General features: G+C 33.5%; 3 protein-coding genes across 3 annotated transcripts in view; 1 reads left to right on the top strand and 2 right to left on the bottom strand.

Annotated features, from left to right (window-relative positions):
• Positions 1 to 21: 21 nt before the first annotated feature.
• LOC140959617 (glucan endo-1,3-beta-glucosidase 14-like) lies at positions 22 to 2,470 on the bottom strand. The gene is made up of 3 exons (XM_073417538.1): positions 2,110 to 2,470; positions 470 to 1,500; positions 22 to 388 (listed from the first exon to the last, which is right to left on the bottom strand). Exons 1-3 carry the CDS (start codon positions 2,159 to 2,161, stop codon positions 299 to 301), a joined length of 1,173 nt encoding a protein of 390 aa, XP_073273639.1. The 5' UTR covers positions 2,162 to 2,470; the 3' UTR covers positions 22 to 298.
• The window catches only part of LOC140959619 (large ribosomal subunit protein P2B-like), a 40,919-nt gene continuing 24,671 nt past the window's right edge, over positions 320 to 16,567 (top strand). The window contains exon 1 of the mRNA XM_073417541.1: positions 320 to 324. The gene's annotated coding sequence lies outside the window, so the exon portion shown is untranslated. The remainder of the gene's footprint in view (positions 325 to 16,567) is intronic.
• On the bottom strand, positions 7,394 to 7,849 carry LOC140958884 (ferredoxin, root R-B1-like). The gene has a single exon (XM_073416472.1). It carries the CDS (start codon positions 7,847 to 7,849, stop codon positions 7,394 to 7,396), a length of 456 nt encoding a protein of 151 aa, XP_073272573.1.

Raw genomic sequence — 16,567 nt, forward strand, 5'->3', positions numbered from 1 at the left:
TATTTTAAAATTAATATTTGAATTGTTGGACAAATATATTCGACCAACAACAAATGCTATTTTGCGTACGATAAAGTTAATGTTAATCGAAACGTATGACAAAATAAATTGTAAATTCCGATAAGTCGAGCCTATGCTCCTCCAACGTGATATTTTAACCGTCCCAGACAGAATGATCTAATAAAACAATCTACGGCTATTCAACAAAATGACCTGAATCTTTTATCTATAATATCCAAATGCAAGTAAATATGGAACTTTCGTTTCAGATACTCTCGTCCTATTCTGAATCCAACCACTATTCCCACCAAATTCTGAGAGAAACATCGACTAGAAATGATGTAAAGAAAGCAATGGGAACGAAGAGAGCTTCAATCAAAGAAACCACCTGAAAACCAAGAAAATATTTTCGTCAAATGTGGTAAACGGAACGTGTAATTGATAATCGAAACAACAGCAGTTGCCTTGCATTTTTCGTAGAAGATGAATAATCCATTCTTGGGAGATAATCTTGAAACCCAATATTATACACAGGATTGCCATCGGGATAATACAATCCATAGTTCCTCTCAGATGCTGGACCAGGTTTCAAATCCTCGTTAAAGAGAGCAAAGAAGTAAACATCTACTGGTTCTGATGGTTTAGCTGGTGTTCCCTGATTTTGCTTCATTCGTTCAAGCAAGTTACCATTGTACAATCTAGCGTTTTCTGGTGTCGCCCCAGACTCGTTTGGATCACCTTTAGATGGCCAACCTGTCTCTGAGACTTTAACTTGTATATTTGTATAGCCAGCTGCATTGATTGCTGCATAAACAGCGTCAATTTGAGCGTACAACATGTTATCATAGCGCAAATTTGTGCCAGGATCTGTCGTCCCAGGATTAGACTCGAAAAGCACATAGTCAAGTGAAACTTCGCTAGGATTATCTTTATAAGCGAAGAAAGGATACGCATTTATAAAAAACGGGGACCCAGTCTGTGAATGGAAATTGAGGATACTATGTATATAATCGACAAGATCTTGACGAAATGAACCAGCTGAAGGTGGGTAAGAAGTCTCCAAGACCCCAAAAGAATGAGCCGTTGTCACATATATTTCCTCCTCTAATCCGAGATTCGCAAGAGCGTTGTTCACAGTCTGCATTGCAGGCAGAAGATATGACATTAACTGTGTATCATTGCCGGTAAGAACTTCGTTTCCCACATTGATGCACTTGATCTTGGTTTGTGAAATGTATGGTTGCAAATTCTGTTGAATCCAAGTTTGAGCCTGCATTGGATCGGTCACCATTTGCAGATACTCGTTTCCTAGTCCGATGACAAATTCAATATTGGAGTTCGCGAACGTTGATAGTACATTTGGAGCAGAATCATATAGTTTCAATCGGGTTACATTCACAGATTTGATTAGATAAGCAACATGTGATGGGGATGGCAGATTGTTGGCTATTTGGCCATAATTGATTCCTACTCCGAGGCAGTGGCTTCCAAGAAATGAATCTGAACATAGAAAGAAGAGTTTCAAGCACAGAGTTTAAGCAAACAAAATTTACAGAACCTATCAATAACACCAAAGAAGTAATATCTTTAAGCTTGAATTCAAAGTTCAAATATCTAAGAGTTTGTAATTAAACTGTAGTAAACCCGAGGTTTTACAGAAATCTTAATGCACCGTTATCAGTAGCCGTAAATAATCGCATATCCGCATGAATAACAGTTCAATGTTATGTACAGAATCTTATATATGTCTCGTAATCCGATCAATTCCATATCAAGCCCGCATCCTACATATCATTGTGTTGGCTCAGAACATTGGATATCCAGAAATATCGTTTTTTTTTGTCATTGTTAAAGTAGAACATCGCATGAGTTATTCGAAACTAACAAAGAAATACCATTCAAGGGAAGCATAAACGATTCAAATACACGAAACAAATATTCATCAGTGCCCAAATTTTTTGTAAAAATGTCAAAACCCAGCCACTTATTTTTCTTCAATATCATGCACAGAATTAAGCAACAAGTGAGTGTCCGGATTACACACAAAAGAACGAACATCGAATAAGGCTAAAGGCTTTTCTTTTTATTGAAAGCTGAGATGAAAAGAACCTGAAAAGATTAGGAGACGAAGAAGAACCCAGAAAAGAGTGGCGGTGGCCATTAATGCAATCTGCTAACTCCGCCAAAATCTCAGCCTGTCTCTTATCGTATGCATACGCGTTAAGTACAAAACAAATTGTGAAAATTACTATAAGGGACGTAGGGAGTGATCAACCCAAAAAAAATCAAGAAATCAATGGAAGACTTGGAAGAAAAGAATTTACAACTCGGCACTCATTTGGGTCGGTTTCGCTGCCATTGTTTTGTAGTGTGTGTATATATATATATATATATTAAAACTATTTTGCAGCTGTACGTAATGGCTTGGTTTCTCTGTACGTACGTTGGAATTTGGAAACTAACCAAATGAATGAACCTTCGCCGGAATGAAGAATACAATTAGCTGGAAATATTAGGCAACTTCTATTTCTGCTGCAGCCCCCCCTCAGGATAATAATAATAATACACGTAAGTGTGATTTGTTGTCTGAAAATTATTATTATCATAAACTATAGTATTATATATATATTGTTACAAGTGGAGAGAAGGCTAAGTACTGTCGAACTCCGAACTTGAACTTAAACCATTTTCATTATATTATATTGAGACACAACATGTTATTCGAACAAAAAATTGATGATTACTTTCTTCGATCCATCTAAAATAAATAAATTGGTTTTTTTATAAAGATTAAAAAAATAATTGAAAAAACAAATTTTAGTTAATTCATTCAAAAAATTATTTTACGTTTTTGATATTTTAATTCATATGATTATATTAATAAAACACAGTANATTATTTGAAATCAAATCGTTTACGCTATTTTGTTGTGATTTGTGGAACCTCGAGAGTCATTATTGGAATCGAGTTTATGACCATATTTTTGTATAAAAATGATTAATTATTATTTTTTAAAATTTAATTTAGTTCTTAAAAATTATTATTAATTAAAGATAATAAGAGGTAGAGTAGAGAGCATTGAGTCATGGGTTGCTGAGTCTGAAGCACGAATTCTCACGTGGCATTATTTGGTGTAAAAGTCGGCGTACACATCATGTTACGTTTTTTGAGCTATTGCTGTTGTCCGAAACAATGACGTGTTTCTTTAATTTAATAAAAATATGTAAATAGTGAGCAAATTTGGACAGACTACCTTAGCTTGAAAGAAATCGTAATGCAGAGACATCTCAAAGTATTTCTTTTTTATCTCAATATTTTTTTTTAATAAATTTTTTTTTAGAATTTGGTTCAATCAATAGCACAATTAGCCAACTCATTATTAGGTTATTTCCTTTCTTCTTGGCCGGTACTATTGCTCTTCCTGAATAGAAGGAGCTCGTGCATAAAACGAGACGCATGAGACGACCACCCCAAGGTTATACCTTAATGGGGACTCAAAATTTTTTTGTATGTTTCAGTAATGTGATATTTTATTCAATTAGTTTCAAATAAAGACTTGAAAAGGTCTTTATTATGCTTTACGCGCTCACAATTTCATACATAAAAGAGTTTTACTTTTTTTTTTAAATCATATATCACGTTTAATTATATGAAAAAAGTTTATTACCGATTGTTAGCTTATTGAGCCTCGAATTGATTGAGATGCTTGAATTTTTTTTTTGGTGTACCTATCTCAAATATCATTTTGGTTGAACGTGCATGTGATTGATTTGTATGAGATAACTAATGGATTGAGGATAATATAAAACTTGCTTGAACATTTTTCGAGGCGAAATACGGATAATATGTGACATATGAATGATTTAGGCAATCTTTGGAATCGTTTGAGTCTTTCGAGCCTACCAAAAGAAAATGAAATATCTCTAGTGTCCTATTTTGAGCCTACTAAAAATCAAACGGAGTGTGCCAATGACATACAACTAGCTCTCACTTGTATCTGTTCCATAACTCACAACAACTATCAAATAAATCTTATACACTTACTATACAACTTAACTATGAGATAAATAAGTTTATTGATATTGAAATGATTCAACCACTCCTTAAATAAAAATAAAAAACAAATGTGTATAAAGGAGTTGAAAAAGAGACAAAAAGAAGAAAAACAATGAAAAGAATGAATCAAAAGTAGTGAAGAAGAAAAATATGAGAAATGAAGGATGTGAATGATAAGAAAACAAGAAGTGGATGGTGAATGAAATGAAAATGAAAATGAGTAAAAAAGATGAATTCAAATATTTCTCTCAAATTTTGATTTACATACGTTTTATTGTAGCTATGAGCCGTAGCCTAACGTTATAAGCCTATAAGACCTATTAACCTTGTCACATTTATCCAATATACTAGTTGAGAAAATTTGTTCAAGTCAAGCTTATGGATACCTGAGAAACATGGTTAGCAAGTATGAACTTTAATCATTTGCATGTAAGCATCTCATTGTGTGACATCATTTTTGGTATACTTATGTTGAATATTTTATGAGCCAAATAATCACCATTAAAATCCTTTGTGATCTGTGTAAGTGAAATTGTATTTTAATAAAGTGTGGGTTGAACTGAGCTGAAGATTTCTTGAGTTTATAATGCGAGTGGGTGTCGTGAATCTATTTGAGCATTCGATTGAGTAAATGAGCATTGACATATCACACACGCACGTGACTCTCGAGTAATTGTGAGTCACATGAAAATGGATAATTCGGAGGCCAATATAAATGTTTGCATATACATGCTTTATAGTCGTTAGCATTACTTTTTGATTGAGTTCTTATTTTTATGTTTGTTTTGCTCGGGACTAGAAAAAAGTTCAAGTTTGGGAGGGTTTGATACGTGCAAGAATTGCACTTAATTTATATGAGAATCCATTTGAATTATGTTAGTTTCGGACAAAATTATGCTTGTTATTTGTTGTTTTGTGTCGTGCAGGAGATAAGCCACTATTGGATGATTGATGAAGATTAGGGACAATTTTGGCATCGAATGGTTGATGAACGAGAGCCACAACGTTACTGTATGCGGGGGATAAGCGCCGCAGCGCTATCATGCTGAGCAACAAACGCCTAGGCGCTGACCGGTAGCGCCGCGGCGCCTACAATGCCGAGAGATGGGCAGCGCCGCAGCGCCACACCCTCGAGACACGGACGTCTAGGCGCCGCGGAGCTAGAACCTGCGAAGGAAAATAAATTGGCTTTCGTTTACGTTCCGGAGGGAGGATAAAAAGAGAGAAGAGGGTTTCTGAAGTGGGACTGTCGTTTTTTGAGAGAAAACGTGAGAGAAGACGCGGAGCACACATTGAAGACGATCTGGAGCGCAAGGATTGATCACAAAGACGAAGAACGACGAATCTGAGGACAGAGACGTCACTTCTGATTTGCGTTTTAATCTTTTGCCTTTTTATTTCTTGTGTTGAGATGTCTAAATCTTCAAACATGTGTTGTTTTTGTTTAGATTCCGCTATGAACTAATTTTCCATTCTAGAGGATGATGTAGTTTCGTTGATACGATAATTTTGACTTGATTGTTTATATGATTGAATTTTTTTTTTTAATTGTGTTTCTTTTTTTTTTTTTGGTTAATCGCTTGCAATTTATTGGACATAAATTGTATATTGTCTTATTAATTCTACATCTCGGGAGAGGGACTAGGATTATAGATTATTAGAGACACATCGTTGAATGTTTATATTGTTCGGAAGGCATATAACTTTAGTGATACCTAGGTAAGAACATCGTTTGCATTTATCATTTAAACTTATATTCTTATTAGGAATGTCTGGATCGAAGTTTGAATGATACAATTTATTCGTCACTTGGGAAATGGAGAATAAAATAATTAAGTGTTCTTGGCCATTAAATGAATGGAATTCATGAATATAAATGCAACCGGGAATAATTATCGTGGAAACTTAGTGAAATCACTCCTTTATATACTTTCTCTCATTTCTATTTTCTCAATTCGATGATTAGATTAATATTTATTTTCAATTAATTCATTTTTAGTAAACCATTCATTATTGATTCTTCGAGATAAAATCGTTACTATTTTAATTACAAGCACTGATATACATTTCTTTATACACTCCACGTGAGAACGATACTTTACTATCATATATTAAACTTGACAACCGTGCGCTTGCGAACGGAAAATACGCAACGAACACATTTAAATTCATAATCTATTACATATAAGATCATATTATTACAAATATTGTCATAGATCTAGAGTTATTTTCCTACAATGTATTTAACTCATCTTAACCTTATATATACAATTTATCTCTCGTGACTTTACATATTCACTTATTTTTCTCAGTAGTACTATTTTTATCACACACTTAAGTATGTCCAAGTATTGACCTAGCAATGGAGGGGCTACGCCATAAATATCTTTGATGCTCTCTAACTTTTTTCGTCCATGGAGATCCATACTATTGTTTTGCTCGATCCACATCCGCATTAAAGTTCCGCTCGGTCCATCTTGTATTAGCAAGGAATATTTGGGTCACCAGACTAAATCCAATGTACATTTTGATAACATCAATTGTGCGAAACTGAAGAAAACATAGATAAGATGGTTAGAAGAAAAAGAAGACGTGCATGCCACGAAAGATGCCGTGCATAAAATCGAGAGAACCAGAATCAGGTAGACACTAATCAAGAGAATAAACCCCTAGTGTCTACTCCAGGTTTCAATAATCTTATAATTCACCCAATGGATCACCCAACAGTGGAATAAGTGTTGGCTCAAAGGCAAGGGGAAAATCCACGCCCACCACCTATTATGAATCAGAATGTGTTTACTGAATAGATGAGAAGAATGTGCCAGGAGATGGAACATCTGTGGGAGACTCGGGGGACTCCCCAAGCCATCCCCTTCTCTGCGGAGGTCCTAACATCAGTGCTCCCCAAGTATTTATGATTTCTCAACAGGTAAATTTAACGGAAAATGAGATCCAGAACATCACCTCTCCCGATTTGAGAACACTTGTTTTCGAGTAAAAACAACAAACATATGTAAGATCATCCAAAATACTTTTCTCAGAAAAATATAATTCAATATCAATTTTATTTTTTCAACATAATAATTATATTTTAACCCATTTATTATCATCTTAAATAATTTTTTATCTCAATATATTTTTAGATTACCTCGTGTATTATTCACAATTCAATCTGTATTTAACTCGTGTTCCATCTAATGTATAAATTTTGTTCATAAAATGGATGCAATTTCAAAAATAAGAAACTGAAGTTTCAACACATATAATAACTCCACATTCACTGTTTTTTTTTATTCAACAGCAACGCCACAAAATCTCACAAGAAATGCCGAACATCTCAATACAAATCATTTTCCTTGTGACTGTGAATGACACAATCTGAAGTCGGGTATGAAATGCAAGTAAGCACGTAGCCCTCCTCCATCTGTTTGTCGTCTAGAAACGAGCCATCCGACTGATCAACCTCCCCCGACACCATCTTCCCAGCACATGTGGAGCATGAACCAGCCCTGCACGAATATGGAAGCTCGAGCCCCGCACATTCGGCCGAGTCGAGGAGGTAGGAGTCATCAGGCGCGTCAAATTCTGACTCCATGCCATCTGGGTCAATTAATTTGACCTTGTACACCGCCATGGATGCTCTAAAGTTGCACTGGGATTTCAGGCCGAAGGATTTGGTGACACTTCTTAACGATCCTAAAGAGTGCGGGCTTCTCACGAAGGGACACGTGCTTTTGCTTTGTGATGGAGCACTTTTGAATGTGCAGTTGGTTGGAAGCCTTGCAGTTGCCATGTTATCCTGAAAATGAAGGCCTGTGAGACGAGCAGCAAATCCAAAAACGCAGTCTTTGAATTGCATAGAGACGTAGATTTATCAATGATTGCTAATCAATCAAAGTTCTTTATTTTTTTGCTCCAAAAACCACATGAATTAACATTTTAACCATAAGTTCCAATAGAAGAACAGAGCCAAAATTTCCAGCTTTCTCTCCTAATGTGGAATCGACCCCCAATAATATGTAAATAGGAGAAAGGGACAACAACAACAGGGGAGAATCAGGGAAGACAAATGGACAAAGACCACAAAACGTGGGAAAATGGTTTTTCTGTAATGCATTCAAAAAATCAGATTAGCACCGACTGCACCGTCGTCTAAACTTGCAAGCAAGCGTCACGAGCGCCAAGATCAATATATCAAATCTTTTTCAACAAAAACATTGGCTTCAGAAAACAAGAATTCGAAAATTATGAATTATAGTAGCTATATCTTTGTTCCAAAAACAAGACAAGAAATTTAAGACGCAACTTCTTTAGGAACAAGAAAAGATCAACAAAAGACAGATCTAGACCAAAACATTTCGAAACTCAACCGACTACAAATTGTAGCTCCTGTTCAAGAGTTAAATATGACAATCGATCACCAACGCCACATAACACAGTCGAAACATATCGATATCAAGTATCAAATTAAATAGTTCCCCAAGAAGACCCTCATTAAAACCATCCCTGGAAATAAATATAATCGAAACCAAACAAGAAATGGAGCCCATAAAAGAAATCAAATCACCCGCAAGAAAAGTAGCAAAATCACACCCAGCATTCCACCAAATTCTACAAGCAAAAACAACCGTGACCCGTTTTCGAAGGGGAAAAAATAGCCATATACAAAACCAAATCTTTACAGAACTTCAAGATCCGATCTTGTTCCGCAGTACCTTATAGATTCTTCCTCCGCTTGAACAGTTGACGGAGATTGCGATGAACACAAAAAGGGATTAACTAAGAATTAATTAGCTGCTTAATACCTGAATTTATAGCAAGGGAGATGTCTTTTAGGGTTGATTAAAAGGCGTAGGTGCGTTGGCTATTTGAGTTTACGTGTTGCTAAGCTACTGCGTACCGGCGTACCGCCAATGAAATGAAAAGGTACCTCCTCGGGAGATGAATGCCGAACCTGCCCGAGCCCGGTTTACCATTTGGGTTCACCTAATATTAATAATGCATCGTATTTATTCCTTACTATGCATAAGCAAAATATTTAAAAGTGTTAGAAAAATTATTTAAAAATGTGTTAAATATTTGTGTTGAAAATGTGAATGTTGAATGTTGAAAATTAGGTAAAATTAGGTGTTGAATGTTGAAAATTAGTGTGTGATGATGTAGGTAATGATGTATTTTATTTTTGGATTATTTGTAAAAATTTTCTATAAATAGATCTCTCATTTGTGAAGAAAATCACAATTGAGTTGAGAGAAAAATATTATAAAGTGTGTAGTGTGATAATTTTGAGAGTTTGAGATTTTTACTTTTTTACCGTAAATTTTTACTTTTTCACAACACGTTATCAGCACGAAGCTCTAAAAGTCCTCCATATTTTTCCAAGCTCCGAACAGAAGAAAAAGGTAACAAAAGTAATAATATTTATTTTACTGTTATTTATTTATTGTTTATATATGTAATATATAATATAATGTTATTGTTAGAAATAATAAAAATAATTTTTTCAAAAACTTGTTATAAATCCTGGGAGGATGTTAAGACGACATCCCACACTCCCGGTAAGGGATACGACAAGTATAAAAGCCTATAAGGTTTTTTAAACAAAATAACTTATGACACCTAATTATAATAATGTGATATGATATACATAATTATTTAAATATGACTAATATTATATACACCATATTATTACCATAAAATTATACAAATACATACATTTATTTTCTTATACACCAACGGTAATAAACGGTAACAAAACGGCTAGTTTTTGCTCTATAAATACAATCTCACAAATACATTCAATCACTCCAACTTTCTCTTCTTCTCTAAAAATTATTCTTCATCAAATTTTCGAAGAAAAAAAGAAGATGGCTTTCACGAGGTTATTTTTAATTATTTTGGTTATCATACTCACCAGTCTTGTATTTATCGGAGAATATCCTCCTCGTGTGTTTTCTTTATTTTTACGAATACTTGTACTTGTTGTTTATCCATTACTTTGTATTGCAATATTCATTAACTAATAAAATGCATCGTAATTTTTAGTACCACCATGGCAAACTTGGCAAAGCTCGAATTCATCGCTCTTGATATTACTGGGAAAAACTATATGCCATGGACTCTTGATGTAGAAATGCATCTTGAGTCATTGGGTCTAAGCGAGACCATTAAAGAAAATGGTATATCTTCATCACAAGAAAAAGCAAAAGCTATAATATTTTTACGACGACACCTTGATGAAGGTTTAAAATGTGAATATCTCATCGAAAAAGATCCCATGGCTCTGTGGAAAGGATTAAAAGAGAGATTTGAACATATAAGGGAAGTTATACTTCCGACCGCCCGTGATGAATGGAATATGTTAAGATTCCAAGACTTTAAAAAAGTCAGTGATTACAATTCAGCGATGTATAGAATAATCTCGCAGTTAAAATTTTGTGGACATGAGGTTACAGAATCGGAAATGCTTGAAAAAACATTTTCCACGTTTCACGCATCAAATATAACACTACAGCAACAATATAGAGTGCGTGGATTTGCGAGATATTCTGAACTCATCGCCTGTCTTCTTGTGGCGGAAAAGAACAACGAGCTATTAATGAGAAATCATCAGTCCCGACCCACTGGATCAACAGCATTTCCAGAAGTAAATGCTGTAAGCAAAAATGAATTTAAACCTGGAAACCAAAATCAAAGTTACAGACAAGATTTTGGTCGAGGACAAAATCGAGGTCGTGGTCGTGGTCGTGGACGTGGACGTGGACGTGGAAGTGGTCGTGGTCGTGGACGCGGCCGTGGTTTTGAAAATAATCGAGATAGTTATTTCTATAACTCATCTCAAAAGAACGTCCCAAACCACCCACCGAAAAGGCATCAAGAGAATATGAGTGTTAATGAGAATCACTCAAAAAGATTTGAAAGTTCTTGTTTCAGATGTGGTACTCCAGGACATTGGTCCCGTATTTGTCGAGCCCCTGAGCACCTTTGTAAACTTTATAAAGAATCAATAAAGGGGAAAGAAAAGGAGACCAACTTTACTGAACACAGTGAACCTTTGAGTGGTTCAACTCATTTTGATGCTGGAGATTTTCTGATTGATTTCTCAGATAATGATCAATTTGATGGTGGAATAAATATGTAAAATATTTTATTTTTTATGTATTCGTATGATAATGTTTTATAGTGTGTTATATTGTATTGTATTTTATTGTCAATAATTTTATTTCATTGCATATTTTTTTGAAGTTCAAATATGGAAAATGCTACGAACCAAGCTGAAGTTTGCATACCTGATAGTGGTACAACGCACACTATCCTCCGAGATAAAAGATATTTCTTGGAACTAAAACCAACAAAAACAACGGTGAATACAATATCAGGTCCTGTAGACTTGATTAAAGGATGTGGTAAAGCACAATTTTTGTTACCTAATGGTACAAAATTTTTGATCAATGATGCTTTATATTCACCACAATCGAAAAGAAATTTGTTGAGTTTTAATGATATATATTCCCATGGGTATGATACTCAAACAATGAATGAAGGGAATGAGAAATATATGTGTCTTACCACATATAAATCAGGAAAGAAATATGTGATTGAAAAACTACCAATGCTCCCTACTGGATTGCATTATACACATATACGTCCCATTGAATCAAACATGGTAATTGATAATTCTTCAATATTAACCAATTGGCATGATCGATTAGGACATCCTGGTTCAACAATGATGCGAAGAATTATAGAAAATACACATGGTCATCCATTGAAAGACCAGAAGATCTTTCAGAATAATAAGTTTCAATGTAAAGCATGTTCTCTTGGAAAACTTATTATAAGACCATCACCAGCCAAAATCCAAACTGAATCACCAATGTTTCTTGAACGTATTCAGGGTGATATTTGTGGACCAATCCATCCACCATGTGGACCATTCAGATACTTTATGGTATTGATTGATGCCTCCAGCAGATGGTCACATGTATGTTTATTGTCAACTCGAAATGTTGCATTTGCAAGATTACTTGCTCAAATAATAAAATTGAGGAATCAATTTCCCGATTATACAATCAAGAAAATTAGACTTGATAATGCTGGTGAATTTACTTCCCAGACTTTCAATGATTATTGTATGTCTATGGGAATCATTGTTGAGCATCCTGTTGCTCATGTACATACTCAAAATGGATTGGCTGAATCATTGATTAAACGTCTGCAAATGATTGCTAGACCAATGATTATGAAAACAAAGCTCCCTATTTCTATATGGGGACATGCAATTTTACATGCTGCTTCATTAATTCGCATCAGACCAAGTGCATATCATAAATACTCCCCATTGCAGCTTGCATTTGGTAAAGAACCAGACATTTCTCATCTGAGAATTTTTGGATGTATGGTGTATGTGCCTATTGCACCACCTCAACGAAAGAAAATGGGACCTCAAAGAAAGATTGGAATTTATATTGGTTATGATAGTCCATCGATCATTCGATATCTTGAACCACAGACAGGCGACGTGTTCACAGCACGTTTTGCTGATTGTCATTTTAATGAGGAAATCTTCCCAATGTTAGGGGGAGAACAGAAACATACCGAAAAAGAAATTACATGGTATGTATCATCATTGTTACATCTGGATCCAAGAACAAAACAATGTGAAAAAGATGTACAGCAAATTGTGCACTTGCAAAGAATAGCAAATCAAATACCAGATGCATTTGCAGACACAAAAGGGGTAACTAAATCATATATACATGCTGCAAATGCCCCTGCTCGAATTGAAATTCCGAAGAAACAAATTGAAGATAGTCATGATGTCATTAAACGCCTGAAGCGTGGAAGGCCAGTTGGTTCCAAGGATAAAAATCCTCGAAAAAGAAAATTCATAGAGAAACACAATGATCACAAAATAGAGAATGATGTTCCTGAAGAAACACATAATGATCACAAAATAGAGAATGATGTTCCTGAAGAAACACATGATGATGAAAATGTTTTGTCAGAACCACAAACTGACGAGAATCATGAAATCTCTATCAATTATATTAATACTGGAAAAATATGGAACCGAAAAGATATAGAAGAAATTGATGATATATTTTCTTATAATGTGGCAATCGACATCATAAATGATAATGAAGATCATGAACCAAAATCTTTTGGTGAATGTAAAAATCGGCAGGATTGGATAAAATGGAAAGATGCCATCCAGGTTGAATTGGATTCGCTAAATAAACGTAATGTTTTTGGACCTATAGTCCTTACACCTGAAGGTGTAAAACCTGTTGGATACAAATGGGTTTTTATTCGAAAGCGAAATGAGAAAAATGAAATAGTAAGATATAAAGCTCGACTTGTTGCACAAGGTTTTTCTCAAAGGCCTGGAATTGATTATGAAGAAACGTATTCTCCTGTGATGGATGCAATTACGTTTCGGTATTTGATTAGCTTGGCAGTATCTGAAAATTTAGAAATGCGTCTTATGGATGTTGTTACAGCCTACTTATATGGATCACTTGATAGTAATATATATATGAAAATCCCTGAAGGATTTAAGATGCCTGAAGCACAAAGTTCAAAACCCAGAGAATGTTATTCTGTGAAATTACTAAGATCATTATATGGGTTGAAGCAATCCGGCAGAATGTGGTATAATAGGCTAAGTGATCACTTGATGAAAAAGGGATATGTAAATAATTCAATATGCCCTTGTGTTTTCATTAAGAAAACAACATCCGGATGCGTAATTATTGCTGTATATGTTGATGATTTAAACATCATTGGAACAAATAAGGAAATTCAAGAAGTTGTGTCATACTTGAAAGAAGAATTTGAAATGAAGGATCTTGGAAAAACCAAGTATTGTCTGGGTTTACAAATTGAACAAAAAGAATGTGGAATATTTGTTCACCAGACAAATTATACAGAAAAGATCCTTAAACGTTTTAATATGGACAAATCAAATCCTTTAAGTACTCCAATGGTTGTTAGATCATTAAACATAGAAAAGGATCCATTCCGTCCATGTGAAGATGATGAAGATATTCTTGGTCCAGAAGTACCATATCTAAGTGCTATCGGTGCCCTTATGTATCTTACAAATTGTACAAGGCCTGATATATCTTTTGCCGTAAATTTATTGGCAAGATTTAGCACATATCCAACAAAGAGACATTGGAACGGAATTAAACATATATTCCGTTATCTACGAGGAACGACAGACTTGGGACTTTTGTATTCAAAAGATGCTAATCCAAGTATAATTGGTTATGCCGATGCTGGATACTTATCTGATCCACACAAAGCACGTTCTCAAACTGGATATGTATTTACTCGTGGAGGCACTGCAATTTCTTGGCGTTCACAGAAACAAACACTTGTAACAACTTCATCAAATCATGCCGAGATTATTGCACTACATGAAGCAAGCCGTGAATGTGTGTGGTTAAAATCAATGACTCAACATATCCAAATCTCATGCGGATTATCATTCGACGAGAAGCCTGTGATACTATATGAAGATAATGCTGCATGTGTTGCTCAAATGAAAGAAGGATACATAAAAAGCGACAGAACTAAACATATTCCTCCTAAGTTCTTCGCATTCACCAAGGAGCTTGAGAAGAATAAATGTATTGATGTTCGTCACATTCAATCAAGTGAAAACTCATCAGATCTCTTCACAAAGGCACTTCCTACGACAATATTCAGAAAGCACATATATAATATTGGGATGCGCAATCTACGAAATTTGTGAAGAATTGTTCGTGTCAACATGAGGGGGAGTTTACGTGACTGCACTCTTTTTCCCTTACTATGGTTTTTATCCCAATGGGTTTTTCCTAGTAAGGTTTTTAACGAGGCAGTATAAAAACACGTAATGTATACAATCATTATGATCATCATCACAAGGGGGAGTGTTGAAAAATTATTTAAAAATGTGTTAAATATTTGTGTTGAAAATGTGAATGTTGAATGTTGAAAATTAGGTAAAATTAGGTGTTGAATATTGAAAATTAGTGTGTGATGATGTAGGTAATGATGTATTTTATTTTTGGATTATTTGTAAAAATTTTCTATAAATAGATCTCTCATTTGTGAAGAAAATCACAATTGAGTTGAGAGAAAAATATTATAAAGTGTGTAGTGTGATAATTTTGAGAGTTTGAGATTTTTACTTTTTTACCGTAAATTTTTACTTTTTCACAACAAAAAGCTAATTATTAAAATAATATATAGTTTATTTTTCTAAGATTTTGTTTTTTATAATAATTTTTTAAACCATAGATTATATGATTAATTGAATTCGGATAAGATTTAGATATAGTTTTATACGGATAAATTTACGATAATAATTTTTTTGAATAATATATGTTAAAGTCTAAAAATCATAAAGTTTCTTAAAAAATATTAATAGGTTAATACATCTTTTATTTTTTAAATATCAAATATATTTAACTATGTTTTAAAAACTCAGACACATATTATTATTTTACGAGAGGTGAATAAAATTTTATTTACATATTATCATATGCACTTAAAATGCATGAATTCGGCGCACAACGAACGTCGTTGCAGATTCATTTGCGTCTTTTAGTATTTTTCACAACACTTTTTTTATTTGTAAGTCCGAAGATTTTCTTTATTAGTTTGTAAATCTTGTAACCATGGATATTTCTTAATCTCAATGATATTACAAATTGAGTAGGTCTCTTGTGAGACGGTCTCACGAATCTTTATCTGTGAGACGAGTCAACTCTACCGATATTCACAATAAAAAGTAATATTCTTAGCATAAAAAATAATATTTTTTCATAGATGACCCAAATAAAAGATTCGTCTCACAAAATACGACCCGTGGGACCGTCTCATACAAGTTTTTGTCTTACCAAGTTTTGCGATTAAAAAAAATGCATGAATTCGAATAAATGGATTTGAGATTGTATGAGTTCTTGTTTAAAAATATAGGAAGTTACACATGTATTAATATTTTATCAGAATTTTTAAGCAATTTTAACTTTTCAAATAATTATTTTTTATTTTTATTTCATTATTTATTTATTTAATTTAATGAATTACAAAAAAGAATTGTAAATATTTGTATAATTCATACTTATTGTGTGTGTCATCGTAGATTTAAGTTTCTTGAATAAATTTATCATTAGTGAAATAACAAATATTGTATTCTTATCTTTTAATGTAAATTATTATTTTAATTACATATGTAAATATATTAATATTTTTATATAATACTAATTTAAAATCAATATATTTAAATAAATATATAAGAAATAATGAAGAATATTATTATTTTTAAAAAATAAATAAATTAATGATATTGAAAAATTAAAACATTTTTAAATATAACACTAATTCACATTTATTTCTTCTTTTTAGCTTAAAAGTTTTTGGAGAGAACCTACTGTATATAACAACTTTACTTTACATACATACAAACAAACTTACATATATATATATATATATATATATATATATATACATACAT

The sequence above is a fragment of the Primulina huaijiensis genome, chromosome 15 (genome assembly GCF_012295235.1).
Source record: "Primulina huaijiensis isolate GDHJ02 chromosome 15, ASM1229523v2, whole genome shotgun sequence".
Lineage (NCBI taxonomy): Eukaryota > Viridiplantae > Streptophyta > Magnoliopsida > Lamiales > Gesneriaceae > Primulina > Primulina huaijiensis.

Excerpts from the sequence above, each read along its gene's own strand:
- LOC140958884 (XM_073416472.1), bottom strand. The coding sequence starts at position 7,849 with ATGGCAACTGCAAGGCTTCCAACCAACTGCACATTCAAAAGTGCTCCA.
- LOC140959617 (XM_073417538.1), bottom strand. The coding sequence starts at position 2,161 with ATGGCCACCGCCACTCTTTTCTGGGTTCTTCTTCGTCTCCTAATCTTT. Across the intron at positions 1,501-2,109 it reads TCGTCTCCTAATCTTTTCAG|ATTCATTTCTTGGAAGCCAC; the intron begins GTTCTTTTCATC and ends TTCTATGTTCAG. Across the intron at positions 389-469 it reads ATTCATCTTCTACGAAAAAT|GTGGTTTCTTTGATTGAAGC; the intron begins GCAAGGCAACTG and ends CTTGGTTTTCAG.